Raw genomic sequence first — 17,859 nt, forward strand, 5'->3', positions numbered from 1 at the left:
CCAATGAGATATACCGCCTGAACTCCTATAAAAGGACATTAAATACAGAATAGATTTTTGTACCATAGTTATTAATTGTATCTTTACACTGTAAAGTAAAAACCAGGATAAACTTGTATTTAACAGTTTTCACATTTCTCCCCAGGAGATAATTACCCTTGTGGATTCAGCACTTTTGAAACTGCAGAAGTAAGGTAAAAGTGAAGCTTTGAGTTCCATTTTGTGGGTATGTGTTAGCATACACTGTGAATGAAATTAGCGCTTTACTATTTGGCAAATTCAAAGCACCTTTTAGTTAAAGTAAGCATTTTATTTGTATTATCCCAGCTCTGTTTTGTTTAAAAAGATGCAGGGAACAAAATACCAGACTACACTCGGGCAGCACGTATGGCCCAGTTAATAAGGCATTTGCAGCGATACCAGCTATTAGCTGGTATCTGCCCCTGGGAAGTGACCCATACTTCAGGAACAACACGTTCTAATTTCTGCCTGAAGGACCATACTAGGGAAATATTCTAAAGAGTTCCTATCCTTACTAACACTCATTTAGATCTATGAGAGTTACTAACTTTGGGAGCTTTGCTGGAAGTTGAACCAGCCCCCCGACCCCTCCACGATCAGGAGGCTACAAAGATGTCCATCAGCTGCCTTTGTCCTCGACCAAGAATGGCTCAGCCAAATGAGAGTATGAGCCTGGACCTGTCATAAACTTCCTGTCAGGGTGGTTAAGCACTGGAATAAACTGTCTAGGGAGGTCATGGAATCTCCATCATTGGAGATTTTTAAGAGCAGGTTAGACAAACACCTGTCAGGGATGGTCTAGATCAGTGCTACTCAAAGTGGTGGGGTCCATGAGCCGTTGGCTGCTGGTCTGTGCGCACATTGGGGAAAAAAATTGCCGGTCCCCCACATCAGACAGCTTGAGTAGCACTGGTCTAGAGAATACTTAGTACTGCCATGAGTGCAGGGGGCTGGACTAGATGACCTCTCGAGGTCCCTTCCAGTCCTATGAGTCTATAACAAAAGCTGTTCTATATATACAAGACTTGAAGTCTTCTGATTCAGGTAGAAATGCCTGATTCCTTCAGAAGTATTTTAAAAAGATTTTTCTCCCCAGGAGATACTGCCTGTATTATACAGACATCATCTGCTTGAACATATTCCATTGTATTCTTTACAACAAACCGCTTTGACTACTGACTATGGAGAGTCTGACAGCAGTGTTATTTTGGGAACTTGCCTTACTTTGTGGATTTTTAAACTACATTTAATGTCTAACATACTCTCCTAAAAGATGAATAAAAATCATACTAAGGACTACAGTCTTGGAGTTAAGTGAGCTTTATGTATTTAGTGAGCTTTTGGTCCATGGATTATTCATTCGGAGCGTAACAGCTTCTTCTCAGGATTAGCTCTACCTCAGCCGTTCATGAACAGACATATGATTCCTTGTAAAGAAATAGGAGTTTATTATGCATGTGTTCCACATGTCTGGGTGAATGAAACTTTTTACAAGACTCTCAGTAAAGTTTACTGCACTTTGACTGCTTTCTTCCCCTTGCAGTTGCAACATGTATATAGGTCCACTATCAGATTAGCTTAGGTGTTCTAGTTTATCTTTCACTTGCAATAGTCTCCTTTTCAACACGTACTCTTAGGTACTGCCAGTTTGTTCATAAAATCTTACGCTGCTCTGGGCAATCTGGCGTGCCACAGCTGCTCCTGTGTCAAACGGGATCATTCCCCTATAATCGGAATAAATGCAGGAGCGGGGCAACAGGCTTCGCACACTTTGGTTCAATATTTCTAGCTGGTCACTTTCCAGTTTTTGGGACGCTACTAGTCTTTTGCTGTTAAATATCCTAATATTAACAGATGAGACATCAAAGGTATTTAGAGCCCAGTATCATTTCCTTCTTGTTATAACTCTAAATACATAGAGCTAGGAAGTGAGGCTCTAATTTATCTTCTCTTGCCAAAGCTGAGGGCACACAGTCTTTCAGCTGGGGCATCAACTTCTTTCATAGCACATGAAGTGTTTACAGAGCTCAGCTGGCTGAAAAATGTGGGTGCAACACTATCTACAGGAGGAGGGATGGAAAGCAGCAAAACATGCTGCCTCTAAGCAGCAGGATCCAGAGAGACAGAAGGTGTGTCAACACAAGACCAAGTGAGAAGAGATAATAACATACACTGTACTGGCAGAGAAAGGGAGCAGCACACAGAATATTTACCACACTAGTAACCTTTGCCCATGCTAGAAATGGTTGTAGAGGTTGTTAAAACTCTTGCCCTCTAGAGCAGGGGACTATTTATGCAGCATCCCCTTCCAAAAATAGCCATGAGCAAGGATACGAAGCAACTTCTTTTAAAGTACCCACGGTCAGTTTTTGATTGATTTTCTCTGACTGATTCAAGGATAATACACTTGGCAAGAGGAGAAAGCCATCATACAACTTCATAGGAATCTAGTCACCATTGGAATCTGCACAGTAAATGCTGCACAGCAGAAAATGACAGGATTGAATCGTTGACGTTTTAGAATTTATTTTTCTACAGTTTAGGTTTGGCTTTGATAGCTGCTTCCCACTGCTTTTTCACTAGTGTGTATAGTCTCATAGCTGCCTGCGCATCCTGAATCTGGAAAACAATGAAACAAGCAGCAGGTTAAAGAAAGAAAGCAGAAGTTGCTGTAGGATCATTGTTAATGGTAGTCACATCCTCTCACCCATTTTACTCCCCAAATACAAGTAAACCTTTTTAATTTCACTTGCTGTTTCTCTTGATACTGAAATCATGTAAGAGAACACTTAATGTAGGTGATGGGCAATTTCCATAGAGTTAGTGTTCATGAAAATAGGTGATTAACGCTATTGGTATGAAGCAGGTAAGGACGGTACAAGCTTTCCTCAGACTGGTATTGGACATTGATATGCTGAGTAAAGATTACCAAATCTCTTGGGTACAGAGATGACAATGAGGGTATACTTCTACTAGGGTTCCAGAGCCTAAAGCCCAAGGCACCGTTGATCCACCCATAAATACATTTCCCCCACGGGTTTACATACTGAACAGTGCTCCGATGTCTGCACTTTCACATTCAGCATTTTCTCACATAGCAGTTTCAGAGATGGACGTCCACTCTAGAGGCAAAAACAAGAGAATCACATGTTTGTTCTGCCAACAACTAAATTGAATATCATCTCCTCCGTTGCATGAAGGACACAATTACTCAAGCTAAATCCTGCAGTAATTTAAAAAAAAAAAAGTTAGGATGGAAGGTTTTAGTTTAAGAATACCCATTAAACCACAGTGTGTCTAAGTTTCTACAAATGAATTGGTGAGACAGATGCCGTTTATCAGATCACTGAAGGATCTATTCAAACCTCCACTTTTGTAAATCCCTTCAGCATTGTAAGAATGACATACACAGTGATATCACTTACAGCAGCTCATCTGACTATAGCCTCATCAACCATGGCTTTTTAAAGCTTTTAGCGATAGGGAGAAAGGAAAAAATTAGGTGTCTTGTTTTGAAATTTAAAATATGACCTGTCACTTCAAAGGTAAACCTTTGGATCTTGCTTGACAGATATTTCCAGGCAGAAACGCGACTTTTATATTACTTATGAAGCTGCTCCTATTAACAATATCACAAAATAGAAGAACCCACCATTTTCTATATATAGATCAATATTATCCTATTTGACTGCCCAGAAAGATGATAGAAAGACCCACTTCCCTGTTTTGGGTTTCAGGAAATGGGAAAGCCACTGAATTTGCTGTGCATGGTAATCTTGATTGGCAGTAAGTTCCTTAGTACTTTAGATATTCCAAACACTGTATAATAGGCTTAGCAGAATTCAATTAAAAAAAATTTAACAATAAAAATCAATGTTTATTTTAAGCTTTTTAAAAATTTGAAATTATGGCGGATCAGACAATTATTTAATAACCGTAGATGTTGAGATTCAAAAAAGTTAAAGCTTTATAACCATTAAAACACAAATTGTCAACATCACATGTCAAAATATACGAAGTAAATATCCTTAAATCAAACTCTAAAGTTCTTAAACAGCATTTTTCTTCCTTTGCTTATCTGTACATTTCAATTATTGATGGAAATATCTTCAGTTTGTCTGTACAGTGAAATCGAAGTTTACCGCTATTTACTGAAAAAAATCTATCCTTCCAAGTCTCTGGCAAAATACATTAAACTAGCTAATCTTCATAAATGGCAGTGCGTCAGATACCCTCATTTTACATAAAGACAATTCAAGCAGAGAGGGGAAAGGGCTTGCCTAAGCTCGTACAAAGAGTCAGTGGCAGAACAAGGACTGGAGATTGAATGTGTAGTGGGGAATCATTCCTCTAGATTAGTAGTTCTCAAACTTTTGTACAGGTGACCTCTTTCACATAGCAAGCTCCTGAGTGTGAAACCTCCCTTATAAATTAAAAATTTTAATATATTTAACACCATTATAAATACTGGAGGCAAAGCAGGGTTTGGGGTGGAGGCTGACAGCTTACAACCCCCCTTGTAATAACCTCGCGACCCCCTTAGGGGTCCCCTGCTCTAGATCTTGTTGCCTTGCACTAGCACTAAATGTTAGTGAATCAAGATACTATTTTCTGCGAGTTTCTTACTTTGACTTCCTTTCTGAAAGGTTTGTATCTTTGCGTGTCCCGAATTTTCTTTTTAGGATGATCAAGAAACAGGATCTGAAAGAAAAATATTTCCACTGTAAAGAATACAGTAGCAGGATACTTTATACAGCTGAGTGCACCACTCCCATCGATTCAAAGGACAGTTCACAACATGAACAAGTAAGATTGCCGGTGTTTGGACATCCTCAGTATCCAAGAATGAGAGCCCCAACCAATTTGCATAACGTGGCTCAGATGGGAGCCATCTTCGGGAGGTGCTGCCTGTGGAGCTTGTATGCCCCAGCACAGAATACTCCAATCTGATGCAAGTGGCCGTGTGTCTCTGTATTAATGAGGCCACGGGCCTCACCGTAGAACTTCATAGACTGTGCTTTGGCCTTCCCTGAATATGCAAATAACTTGATCAACGTGCTGATTCCTAGACTAGAAGGCAATGTTAAAACTACATAAAATGTGCCATGAGAGCTTTAATGTCCCTAAAGAGCAGATAAAAACAGACAATCCTAAGGTTTCATCTGAAGGACTCAGTCATTGTATAGTTGAATAATGCTGTACTTTAACCTACTCTGGAATTACAAAGACCGAATGGACCCAGCTACAATCTGAACCCATGGTTCCAGAGAGCAGAGGTGTTTTAACCTAATGCTTCAGCTAACATTCTGGGGTGACAAGTCAGTCACTGAAGACAATGGCTTCAAAGCAGTAAATATCTAACTACATACCTTTAAGTCATTGTGGACAGCATGCCCAACTAAAATCCTTCCTCTCAAGATGTCAGCCACCTCCTTCTGAACACTTTTAAACTCTACTCCTAAAAATTCAACACATTTTCAGTAAGAGACAAAACAAAGCACAAGTTGTGAGACAGCATTAGGAAGTGAAGTATTTTATGTGGTAGTCACTTCCTTGGGACCCAAGGTACTGGAGAATGCAGAATTCTTGTACACAGTAACCCCCAGCTTGCTCATAACTACAGACTTGAAGATGGCAGAACAGGCACACACATGAACAGAAGTAGCAATCAACTGAGAAACAGATTTCTACTTATTGGCCTAAGACCACCCTTGCATTTTTGTAGGCAATGGTTACAGAAGTTACACTCTACTGGGGCAATAATGATCACTCTGCAAGAAAGTGTCTCCACAGAATGTATTTTATTCATGATCTATTGTAGAGTTACCTTTCATTTAGATATTTTAGGGTGTGCTGAGATTGCGATTGTTTTATTTTTATTAATAGAACTAAACAGGCCCCAAAATAGCTTAGCACTAACTCAGTCAGGGATGTTTCTGTGGTGCTCAACTGGATCTCTCTCTCTTAAGGAATGTGCTAGGAAAGATCTCTTACCTTTCTTTATGTCCTTGGGCCGTATGCCGCTAACAGCTGTCCTGTAATCGGTCACTTTTTCTGTAGGCTTGACATATTTGTCATAAATACACTTTCCAAACTGGTTCACAATGGATACACGAGCCAGTATGCTGTCTTCACCCTGGGGCCCCACTCCCACCATCTCACAGTCCATGGCTACAGCTTTTGTCAGCCTAGAAGAGGATACCAGAGTTAAAAAGCCTTTGCTGTGATCATATACTTTTAACTTCTAGATGTACAAGTTAGCCACCAGTTAAAACAAATGGGGCACTTAACATCTCAGAGTAGTTTCAGTCTGTTTACAGACTCAGGAAGACATCAGTTTACGCTCTATTATGTTTGGAAGCCACAATGGTAAGAAAGAGAAAATATTTGACACTTCTATATATATATACAGTATATAGAAATTTTACGTTAGAAATAAAACCTACCCCGCAAAAGCCTTTTCTTTAACCAGCACCTGTTCCACAGACAGCTGTGATTTGCCTTCTTCAATTCCCATATTTCTTCTAGCAACTTTTGCTGCTTCAGGTCCTATTGCTGCTTCAATATCCTCTGGATCTACACCATCAAACCAGATGTCAACCCTGCCAGGCAAAGACAAAATTACACTGTAACACTGTTAAAAAATGTACTGTCTAAAAGGCCGTTTTATCTTTGAAAGTTTGGCTAAGCCTGATGTTTATAAAAGCAAGGACTCAACTAATTAGTCTAAATCAGTGCCAACTAGTGCAACGGTCAGATGCTGTAGACCATGTAGTTTTACTCAAATATCAGAGGACTTGGGTTAGTCTGTCCCATATGGCTAGCCTGGAGAGTGTGGAATTATTTTTACTGTAATCTTATACTGTGTTCTTCAGGATACACGTTATAAGCTTAGAAGTATCTCTGTCTGAACTTCTGTCCAGCCACACACCCAATCTATTCCCCTGTCCATTCTGCCCCTTCAGGTACCAGTGATTCCTTAGTTCCCAGGTCTAAATCTGCTAGCCACCAGGTGCTCTTCCACCCGTCTTTTGCTCTCCTTCAGCATTTCAGTGGAGCTCTTTCAAGATTGCAGGTTTTCTTTTTTCATTCGTGTCCAGGGCCGAGATTTGTGGATTTCTTTTCCCTAAACCTTTTAATTTATAATAGCTTGGGATGTTTGTATGAAAAGGCACCTCCAAAACAGGGTTATGGTACAGAAATCTGTCCGTTCTGGTGGGAAGGGAAGAGAAACATCATATACTGTAATAGATGAGATGCAGGTTTCATTTTCAACCCATGTCTCTTATTCCCTGGGTGGCTAAAGTAGGAAGTGCTATTAAGGCAAAGCGCAAAATATCTTGCATTGCCAAATAGCTGCCTCCTCTGGCCATTAAGCAATGGTCCTAACACCCTTCCAGGCAGTGGCCCCCAAACTTTTTACCTCATGCCCCCACCCCCGTCTGTGCCCCTGCCCCAGAGCTGGGGCTCTGGCTCCGGGAGGGGTGGGAATGCAGACAGGGGCAACAGGGCTGAGGCCACAGTTGAGCGCAGGGCAGGAGCAGAGCTGGGTGGCGTTCCCTCCCTGTCCCCCATGGGGGCTGGCCTGGGCTGCAGTTGTGGACCCCAATATGGTGTGTGTGCCCCACAGTTTGAGAAGCTCTGCTCTAAGGGGAACCATGTAGAGTCCATGAAGATAGCAGCAGTAACTTACAGCCTGTACAGTAGGGAAGAGGTGAAATTTTAAGGGGAGGTGGTATAAGGAACAAAGGAGTTCTCCTTTGACAAAAAGCACAGTGTTGCATCACTGTCTAATGTTAATCAACTGCAATTAGAATAGTTACAGCCACCTACATATGTAAACATTAGCCTGAAATACTCACTCTGCTCGCGGCTGCTCTGTGTGCTCTTCAGCTTTCCTCCTCTTATGTTTTATGTCACCTTGTTCCTTCTCAATATTGCCATTTTTTCTTTTCTTGTGTTTCTTTCTGTTTCCCTTGCCATCACTCAAATTCTTGTCAGGTGCAGTTCTCTCTGATTTCGGGGTAGCCAAAGGAACACAAACTTTGGCAGGATCACTGTCCATCTTGTTCACAGATTTGAATTTTCCCATATTCCCACCTCCATTTAGGGCTGGAATTCCTTTGACATTTCCCTTTTTGGTTGTGTGCTTCTTGGAATATGTTTGGGATACAGGAAGGGACTTATCCAAACTGGCGGCCTTTTGTTTCAGCAGCTAATGTGACCCAAAGAAACCCCACACAATTTACTGTAGCATTAAACTTTGAAGTTTCCCAACCCAACCCAACCCACCAACACCACATTTACTTTCTCTCTTGTGAATTTAGTACTCAATTTCTGTGCATTTCCAACCCTGGAGTTGGAAGTTCTACATATACCTACAATACAGGTACACATGTAGGCAATAGCAATGCAAGATTCCCCCATACCGAGCCCCACCATTTCAAGGGGTGAAAGAATAGTTCATTTTCCATGGTCCATTAAGTCATTGATCTCTCTGCTGAGATTAGTGAGAAATGGGCCAATAAATGCCAACAATTTTAGCGATGAGGACACCTATCTATTAAGAACTGGACAAGTTTTTCTTGTACAATGAAAACTGCAGTTTTCAGTCAATTTCAAAGTGAATCTTTAAGTCTCCTTACACACTCCTTTTCCTCAATCGTACCTACAATAGTTTAATACCGATAACCATACTATTATAATTCTCAAATCACGCCAGAAGGAAAGAGGTTGTGAAATTTACTAGTTTCCCATGGACCAAGGGATACTTATTTCCACTTCTGGATCAGTCCATAATTTGACTACTGAACCAGCAAAGCATTTCTTGTTTCAAGAGTTCACAGCAAACTTTATTTGCATAAAACATGCTGTGACCTCTTAGCCAAAACACCCCCTGGACATGTCATGTCTTTAGGTACAGTACCTAAGTCTGCACTTCAAAAGAAAGAGGATGCACTGAACTAACACCTGTGGGGATCTCAAACACTTAAGAGCTCACAAAAGCTTATGCTCAAATAAATTGGTTAGTCTCTAAGGTGCCACAAGTACTCCTTTTCTTTTTGCGAATACAGACTAACACAGCTGTTACACTGAAACCCTTAATCCCCCTTACAGATTTTCACTAGAATTTAACTGTTTATGGGTTACCCCACTGGGGCCTGGTACTAAACTCTTGGATGTCACTGACCTCTTGCAGGGTCTTCCAGTTAGAGGAGAACTCCTGAGGAACTTTTGGGGGCAGCACCCCCAGAACTTTGGTGTCCTTTTGTTTTTTCTTTCCCACCTGCTTGACTTTGTTTTTCCACAATATTTTTTTCTTGTTGTTCTTCCTGTGCTGTTGTTTTAGATTCTCAGGGTTAGCGGTGGGGATGCTTGTTGAAGCTTTTGACTCTTTGGTCTTTATTTTAGCCATTCTGTCATCAGAAAACAATCACACTTCGAAAGCAACATCCATTTCTGTCAACAAGATGCATAAATCCTAGGTTATAGGAATATATATCTGTTAATTTGTTTGCCACACCGGCTAATGCTTACAAAAGGTATTGGTGAGCTAAGCCTGGATGCAGACACTCTCTGGTTATCCACAGAAGAGACACAGCATGGGCTTCGCACTCAGCCTGCAGGGAAGCGTTTACAGAACTACACAGCAAGTGACAGTTTGCTTTGCATCCTCCTAGACAGCAAAACCTGGATAACCACCCTCTGGATTTCCAGTATGGTTGATGTGGGATCACTTCCCTGTGGTTTCCATACAGATAAGCCTTCTATTAAACTTCTCCCTCTCCCCCACCCCATAGCCAGGGCTTGCCAGCCCCTGAGGACCAGGCCAACCCCATCCACAGACCTCTGTCACCCCCCACCCAGGGGAGCGCCCATCCCCCACCCGCGCAGAGCCGCCTGCCAGCGCAGGGGTGGGCGCGACCAGCCCCCACTCACCTCCCGCTCGCGCTGCAACGCCGGAAGCCCGGCACACGTGCGCGGGCAGCGCCCCCCGACTCCCAGCGCCGCCCGGAAACCGCTGCGAACGGCCGCCGGCGGGAAACACGCACCGCGCCGCCTCGGGCCCCCCGCCGGGACGGGGACACGGGGCTGCAGAGCGCGCTGGGGAATGGTACTGGCGGTGTGGGGGTTGCGGGGATCACCGTTGGGGTGCGCCGGGGCTTGGGGACTGTTAATGGGGGTGCACTGGGGATGCGGGATCACCGTTGGGGTGCGCCGAGGCTTGGGGACTGTTAATGGGGGTGCACTGGGGATGTGGGGATCCCCGTTGGGGTGCGCCGGGGTCTGGGGACTGTTAATGGGGGTGCACTGGGGATGCGGGGATCCCCGTTGGGGTGCGCCGGGGTCTGGGGACTGTTAATGGGGGTGCACTGGGGATGCGGGATCACCGTTGGGGTTCGCCGGGGTCTGGGGACTGTTAATGGGGGTGCGCTGGGGATGCGGGATCACCGTTGGGGTGCGCCGGGGTTTGGGGACAGTTAATGGGGGTGCACTGGGGATGCGGGGATCCCCGTTGGGGTGCGCCGGGGTTTGGGGACTGTTAATGGGGGTGCACTGGGGATGCGGGGATCGCCGTTGGGGTTCCCCGGGGTTTAGGGACTGTTAATGGGGGTGCACTGGGGATGCGGGGATCACCGTTGGGGTGCGCCGGGGTTTGGGGACTGTTAATGGGGGTGCACTGGGGGATGCGGGGATCGCCGTTGGGGTGCGCCGGGGTTTGGGGACTGTTAATGGGGCTGCACTGGGGATGCGGGGATCACCGTTGGGGTTCCCCGGGGTTTGGGGACTGTTAATGGGGGTGCACTGGGGATGCGGGGATCACCGTTGGGGTGCGCCGGGGTTTGGGGACTGTTAATGGGGGTGCACTGGGGGTTGGGGGGACTACCGTTGGGGTTCCCCGGGCTTTGGGGACTGTTAATGGGGGTGCACTGGGGATGTGGGGATCCCCGTTGGGGTGCGCCGGGGTTTGGGGACTGTTAATGGGGGTGCACTGGGGATGCGGGGATCACCGTTGGGGTGCGCCGGGGTTTGGGGACTGTTAATGGGGGTGCACTGGGGATGTGGGGATCCCCGTTGGGGTGCGCCGGGGTTTGGGGACTGTTAATGGGGGTGCACTGGGGGATGCGGGGATCGCCGTTGGGGTTCCCCGGGGTTTGGGGACTGTTAATGGGGGTGCACTGGGGGATGTGGGGATCACCGTTGGGGTGCGCCGAGTTTGGGGACTGTTAATGGGGGTGCATTGAGGATGTGGGGATCACCGTTGGGGTGCGCCGGGTTTGGGGACTGTTAATGGGGGTGCACTGGGGGATGTGGGGATCACTGTTGGGGAGTGCTGGGGTTTGGGTACTGTTAATGGGGGTGTTTGAGGGGTCATCTGGTGTGTTTTTGGGGGGGTGCACTTGAGAGGGAGCACAGCAGGGTGAATATGGGGTGCACAGAAGAGGGAAGACCAGCTGGGGGTTCAACCCAAGAGGGGTGTGGCATTAGGGATACAGCACTGGCGCCCCTGTAATATAATTGGCAGATAGCACAGACCCATTTTGTAGTGTTACTGCTCTAGAGAGTGTTTTGGGTCGGACACACTTGGGAGTCCTGGTGTTTATGTGGCAATGCAACATGCTACCATTTTGGAAAAACTTTATCACGTAGCATCGAAATACCATTGGCCTGCAAAACCATATGTTAGTGTAATGATGTTTCACAAATACCTCCCACCCCAACATGACTTGGTGACTTGTAAGCAGGGTCTTGCAAGCACCCGTGAAAACTATTGTTAAGCGTACAAGTAGTCAGAATCACCCTGTGAAAATTGATATTTCCTCAGAAGTGTGTGTGTGCGTTCAGGCAACCCAACAAAGACTATAGGGCATACTTACAGGATGGGGAACTCTGTCCTGGGAAACAGTGACTCTGAAAAAGATTTAGGGGTTGTGGTGGATAATCACTGAACATGAGCTCTAAGTGCAACATTATGGCCAAAGATGCTAATGTGATCCTTGGATCCATAAAATGGAATCTTGAGTAGGAATAGAGAGGTTATTTTACCTCTGTATTTGGCACTGGTGCAACCATTGCTGATATTACCATATCCAGTTCCAGTGTCCACAGTTCAAGAAAGATATTGATAAATTGGAGGGGTTTCAAAGAAGAGCCATGAGAATGATTAAAGCATTAGAAAGCCTGCCTTATAGTGATAGACTCCAGGAGCTCAATCTAGTTTAAAGAGAATGGTAAGGGTGACTTGATCACAGTGTATGAGTACCTACATGGGGAACAGATATTTAATAATGGGCTCTTCAATCTAGCAGACAAAGATAGAACACAATCTAATACCTGAAAGTTGAAACTAGACAAATTCAGACAGGCAATAAGGAATTTTTAACATAATAAAAATAATTAACCATTGGAACAATTTACCAAGGGTCATGGTGGATTCTCCATCACTGACAATTTTTAAATCAAGATTGAATGTTTTTCTAAAAAGATCTGCTCTAGGTATTATTTTGCGGGAAGTCGTATGGCCTGTGTTATACAGGAGTTCAGACTAGATCACAATGGTCTCTTGTGGCCTTGGAATGTATGAATCTATATTATTTCACTCAGAGGTTCCCAAACTGTGGTCCGTGGAACACTTCCTGGTGGTTTGCACAGAGCTGGCTGCTCACACAGTGCTGAATCTCCTGTCTGTTTCTAATTCCGACATTGTATTAAAGATCACTGAAAATGCAATAAACAAATTCCTAATGTTATTTTTCTATGTAGGCAATTGCTATAGTTGCTTCAAGGCTGTTGTGTGAGCATGGATGGGAGGGGAGGTGGTCTGATTGATTGTGAACACTGGAGGAACATAATCTTTTGAATTTAGTTTCTGGAAGTGTACATGAACATAAACCTCAAGGAGGGGAAAAGCCAGTGTGAGGCCCCAGGTTTTTTTTTTTTTAATAATGTTGTCAAAGTTCCTCCCCCACTCTGAACTCTAGGGTACAGATGTGGGGACCTGCATGAAAAACCTCCTAAGCTTATCTTTACCAGCTTAGGTCAAAACTTCCCCAAGGTACAAAATATTCCACCCGTTGTCCTTGGACTGGCCGCTACCACCACCAAACTAATACTGGTTACTGGGGAAGAGCTGTTTGGACGCGTCTTTCCCCCAAAAATACTTCCCAAAACCTTGCACCCCACTTCCTGGACAAGGTTTGGTAAAAAGCCTCACCAATTTGCCTAGGTGACTACAGACCCAGACCCTTGGATCTTAAGAACAATGAACAATCCTCCCACCACTTGCACCCCCCCTTTCCTGGGAAATGTTGGATAAAAAGCCTCACCAATTTGCATAGGTGACCACAGACCCAAACCCTTGGATCTGAGAACAATGAAAAAGCATTCAGTTTTCTTACAAGAAGACTTTTAATAAAAATAGAAGTAAATAGAAATAAAGAAATCCCCCCTGTAAAATCAGGATGGTAGATATCTTACAGGGTAATTAGATTCAAAAACATAGAGAACCCCTCTAGGCAAAACCTTAAGTTACAAAAAAGATACACAGACAGAAATAGTTATTCTATTCAGCACAATTCTTTTCTCAGCCATTTAAAGAAATCATAATCTAACACATACCTAGCTAGATTACTTACTAAAAGTTCTAAGACTCCATTCCTGTTCTGTCCCCAACAAAGACAGACTATAGACAGACACACAGACCCTTTGTTTCTCTCCCTCCTCCCAGCTTTTGAAAGTATCTTGTCTCCTCATTGGTCATTTTGGTCAGGTGCCAACGAGGTTACCTTTAGCTTCTTAACCCTTTACAGGTGAGAGGAGCTTTCCCCTGGCCAGGAGGGATTTCAAAGGGGTTTACCCTTCCCTTTATATTTATGACAAATGTCTATTTCATATTTAGGATAATGAGGATGCCTGTAGCAAGCTGTATTCTCTGTGCCTTTGTGACTCTCCAAAGTGAGATACCAGCCAAAATCACCACATCTTGTGAAAACTAGTGCCAGTATTCACTGCTATTGCCCTATACTTGAACCCATGGACTAGGGCTGTAATTTTATAGCTTCATACAACAGAACGTCACCCCCCACCATCCCATCCCTGGCAGGCCATACTCGCCATGGATGGGGCTGGAGAGCAGTGCTGTGCAGAGGCACTCCAAAACTGAAGTGTCAATAAGCATAACTTATTAAAAGCATTTATGGGAATATGGGAAGGGAGTTTTGACATATTTCTTTCCTTTTCCATTGTGACCGTAAATCCAGTGGTGCATATGTCTATTTTTATCAGCAGCTTCTGGCAGTGTAGCCTTGAAGGATGCCCCCTCCACACCCACAGAATGCCTGGCACTGATGAGGAGGAGGACTGAGGAGGACATGTTTTTGCGAAATCCTGCAAGCCAGTGCTGCATCGGATCATGAACAAAGGGCTTGGAGAGTCAGTGTGACTGACAGCCTGGAGAAAGACAGCGAGGACAGGAAAAAGGCCCTGGAGTCCCAGTGGGTCAAGGAGCAGGAAATGCACCAGACATAATGGGTCTTTTTAGGCACCAAACCCAAATGCTGCAGATCCTGGTTGACCGACAGGTCCAAAAATCCTGGATTTCCCACTATTTGCAGTCCTTGGAGAGCTCCATGGTCACTGCTTCTTACACCCCCAATATTCCATGTGGCATCATGGGATGCAGTCGGACCCCCTAGCCCACCACACTGGGGGACAGCAAGGAAAACCACAGCTTCACCTATACTGACCTGTGAGAACCACGACTGTAATCGCAACGGACTACATTTGTTTACTGAAATGGATATACATTTTTACCTCCTTTTTAATTTTAATTTTCACCCCATTAAGTTTTGTTAACATTTTGTACAGTATTGTACAGGGTTTTTTTGTTTTTTATACATAGATTTTCTGGACTTTTGTTTCACTCAAACTTCTAGTTTTGGAGAATCAAATGATCTTTATTAGTTCACAGCAAATACTGCAGAATGCATAACAGTACTTAAAGCACATAGTACTTGTAAACGTACACCAAGCACCACTGAATTCATAGCTTCAGGAAAACACGCAGCCATATTTATAAATGGGCAGCAAGCGTACACAGTTCTTAGCAGCACCCAAAGCTCCGGGCTCAACAGAATAGATACCAGTCGGCAAAGACCCACCAATGTGTAGTGTAGATTACACAAGACAGATTCAAGTCCCTAAAAGCAGCCTAGAACACTACTGTAACTGCCTTAAAGTGCTCTTTCAAAGCCCCTCCCACCGCATAGCGCTGTGCTGGGCTCTTGGAATAACCCTGATGGCTGTCTGTTCAAAGTCAGCGGAGAGCTGCTCTACCTCCGCTCTCCACCTTGGCAGCAGCTTTCCCCCCTTTGCCTCACAGATACCATGCAGAACACAACAGGCTGTTGGGGTATTTTTCTCACTGAGATCCGTTCTAGTGGGTAAACGCCGCAAGCGTTCCTTCAGTTTACCAAAAGCACATTCAATTGTCCTTCTGCACCTGCCCAGCTGGTAGCTGAATCTTTCCTTGGTGCTGTTGGGGGGGAGGTGTATGGCTTCACGAGCAAAGGTGTGGGCTGGATCCCTATTAGCATTTCAATGTTGCCAATGGTAATCTGCCCATCAGGAAAGAACATCCCTGGTTGCAGCTTTTTTAAAAGTCCGGTGTTTTTAAAGATGCGAGTGTCGTGCACCTTCCCTGACCAGCCCACACTGATGATGGTAATGCATCCCCAGTGATCCACCAACACTTGCATAACCATGGAAAAGTAGTCGTTTCTGTTGATGTATTCCATGGCAAGGTGAGCTGGTGCCAAAATAAGGATATGCATGCTGTCTATTGCCCCACCGCAGTTTGGGAACCCCATTGCTTCAATACATCCACTATGTCCTGCGCATTGCTGGGAGTCCTAGTGCTGCATAGTAGGGTACAATTAATGGCCCTGCATACTTGCCTGACAATCCCCCACTGTGGATTTTCCACTTCCAAAGTGATTTCCCACTGACTGGTTGCAGTTCAGCATTGCAAGCTTCCAGTGAATGCTGCTCCCTTCTCCACCGTCAATGCAGCTCTCATTCTGGTGTCCCTGTACTGGAGGGCTGGGGAGAGCTGTGCACACATGTGCAGGAATGTGGGTGGCCTTTTGCATGTGAAAGTTCTGCAGCCACTGCTTGTTGTCTCTCTGCGGCTGCTTGGTTGCACCAGCAACCCTTAAATTGTTTTTCACTATGTCCATCAGCAAACTGTCCTTGAAGATATCCTCATATCCTCAGTTACAGTAGTTACGGTGGGTCTGCAAATACAGGTGAACCGTAGGTCCTGTATTTACAACATTTGTGACAATAGTGCAGAGTTTTGCAGGCTCTATGCTTCTGTCAGAGATGGAAGAGATTGCAAAGCACCACATGGGTTTGTGGTGTTTTTAAAAAACAGCATGAAAAATTATGGGATATGGATGGTATTATTGGATGGAAAAAGTTACATGCTGGGAACTGGACCCCATAGCACTCAAAGAGCCCTGGGCAAGTCATTCCTATATCACAAAACATTGCAAAAATGTCGCAAAAGTCATTTCATTGGTTGGTGATGCATGGCACCTTGGGATACCTACCTGCGGTGCACCACGCTTTGCATCGATGCAAGCAGCCAAGTATGCACGTGCCCGAGCTACAGACAAATTATGGTGGCTGTATGCCAATGTAACTTGTGTAGACGTGGCTTGAACCTGTCCTCTGAGATTTAATACAGCTCACTCTTGTGTCTCAGTGGAGTTAACGTCTCATTCTCCCCCTAGAACTGGAGCGAGTGGGAGTTTTGCCTGGATAGGCACTGCCAGATTGGTCCCTCAGGAGCTGGGAAATCATCTTGTTTCTTAGCTTTGACACTTTAGACCCGTTTCTCCTCCCCCAAATAGCTTCTTTACTTATTGTTTACTTGGCTGTTAAAACTGGCCCAAAGTTTCTATTCTTGCAGTGCTCTTTGGCTGTAACAAAATTGCAAATGTTGCGCAAAAGCTTTCTCTCTAGTGCTGTTCTTGTAAAAACTCCTGCAGCAACTGATTTCCCCCTCAGCTGCCCCTCTCTGCAGTGGATCAACTCTTCTATTTGTTTAAACTATGTATTCTTCACTTCCGCTCCATGTGATGCCTTGGGCTAAACATTTTAATCACCCCAGGCCAGCCTTTGCTGTTGAGTGTCAATTGCAGTTCGTTCAACATGACCGTCAATTCAATTTTCCTAGCTTTTGCGATGATCCCTCTGGCATTCTGCGGGCCAGCAGCTTTCCAAGAGGTAAGTCTGGCCTCCAGAGAGAACAGATTGCAAGAATGCTTTTCCCCCCCTCTCTGTGGAAATAGGACAATGTGCATTCAAATCAAAATGGATTAAGCCCCGCTAATCAAGAAAGTACAGTCATCTCCTCTGGGTGATCATTCTGTACCATACATTTAATGCAAAAGAAAGACATCAACATTAAAATGAATAAATGAAGTTCTGCGCAGGACAGGTGGTGCTGAATAAAGTTTTATTTCCATTTGTTTTTGCTTTGAAAATGTAAAACTGCTATTTTACTTTTTACAGAAATTTCTTGAGGCATTGGATCCAGAAGACGTTTTTTCTTATTTTGGCACCAATGCAGTCCTTGATGGTATGTAAGCCTTCTTCCTTCTGAATTTTGTAATGTGTCATGTTTGTAAATTTGTTTCTGATACAGTATACTTGATATCAGTAAGCACGCACTATTACTGACATTAGCCCTGATCTGACCTGCAAACACTTATGCTTGTGAGTGACTTTACTCAAACAAGTAGTTTGGTTCAAGTGTGTAAGTGTTTGCAG

General features: G+C 44.4%; 3 protein-coding genes across 5 annotated transcripts in view; 2 read left to right on the forward strand and 1 right to left on the reverse strand.

The window, feature by feature from the left end:
* Positions 1 to 6,021, forward strand: part of STKLD1 (serine/threonine kinase like domain containing 1) — a 31,824-nt gene extending 25,803 nt beyond the window's left edge. The window contains exons 19-20 of one of the 2 annotated variants that reach the window (XM_077835876.1): positions 146 to 194; positions 4,704 to 6,021. In XM_077835876.1, coding sequence (XP_077692002.1) covers positions 146 to 193 — 48 coding nt within the window. In that variant the 3' untranslated portion in view covers position 194; positions 4,704 to 6,021. Of the gene's footprint in view, positions 1 to 145; positions 195 to 1,117; positions 1,304 to 4,703 lie in introns of those variants that run through there. The other variant, XM_077835875.1, reaches the window with a different exon arrangement.
* Positions 2,531 to 10,055, reverse strand: REXO4 (RNA exonuclease 4). 2 transcript variants are annotated; one of them, XM_077835877.1, is made up of 9 exons: positions 9,961 to 10,055; positions 9,212 to 9,480; positions 7,884 to 8,236; positions 6,468 to 6,623; positions 6,016 to 6,209; positions 5,391 to 5,479; positions 4,648 to 4,722; positions 3,069 to 3,143; positions 2,531 to 2,640 (listed from the first exon to the last, which is right to left on the reverse strand). In XM_077835877.1, the coding sequence occupies exons 2-9, from the start codon at positions 9,434 to 9,436 to the stop codon at positions 2,554 to 2,556; spliced, it is 1,254 nt and encodes a 417-aa protein (XP_077692003.1). In that variant the 5' UTR covers positions 9,437 to 9,480; positions 9,961 to 10,055; the 3' UTR covers positions 2,531 to 2,553. The 2 variants fall into 2 exon arrangements, with proteins under 2 accessions (XP_077692003.1, XP_077692004.1); XM_077835878.1 differs by having other exon boundaries at positions 9,212 to 9,502; positions 9,961 to 10,028.
* Positions 10,056 to 15,005: 4,950 nt separating this feature from the next.
* ADAMTS13 (ADAM metallopeptidase with thrombospondin type 1 motif 13) overlaps positions 15,006 to 17,859 on the forward strand; it is a 28,661-nt gene continuing 25,807 nt past the window's right edge. The window contains exons 1-3 of the mRNA XM_077835953.1: positions 15,006 to 15,015; positions 17,198 to 17,313; positions 17,602 to 17,668. Coding sequence (XP_077692079.1) covers positions 15,006 to 15,015; positions 17,198 to 17,313; positions 17,602 to 17,668 — 193 coding nt within the window. The remainder of the gene's footprint in view (positions 15,016 to 17,197; positions 17,314 to 17,601; positions 17,669 to 17,859) is intronic.

The sequence above is a fragment of the Eretmochelys imbricata genome, chromosome 16 (assembly GCF_965152235.1).
Source record: "Eretmochelys imbricata isolate rEreImb1 chromosome 16, rEreImb1.hap1, whole genome shotgun sequence".
Taxonomy (NCBI): Eukaryota; Metazoa; Chordata; order Testudines; family Cheloniidae; genus Eretmochelys; species Eretmochelys imbricata.

Excerpts from the sequence above, each read along its gene's own strand:
- REXO4 (XM_077835877.1), bottom strand. The coding sequence starts at position 9,436 with ATGGCTAAAATAAAGACCAAAGAGTCAAAAGCTTCAACAAGCATCCCC. Across the intron at positions 3,144-4,647 it reads CTTTCAGAAAGGAAGTCAAA|AGTGGACGTCCATCTCTGAA; the intron begins GTAAGAAACTCG and ends TTTTGCCTCTAG. Across the intron at positions 2,641-3,068 it reads AGACATCGGAGCACTGTTCA|ATTCAGGATGCGCAGGCAGC; the intron begins GTATGTAAACCC and ends ATTGTTTTCCAG.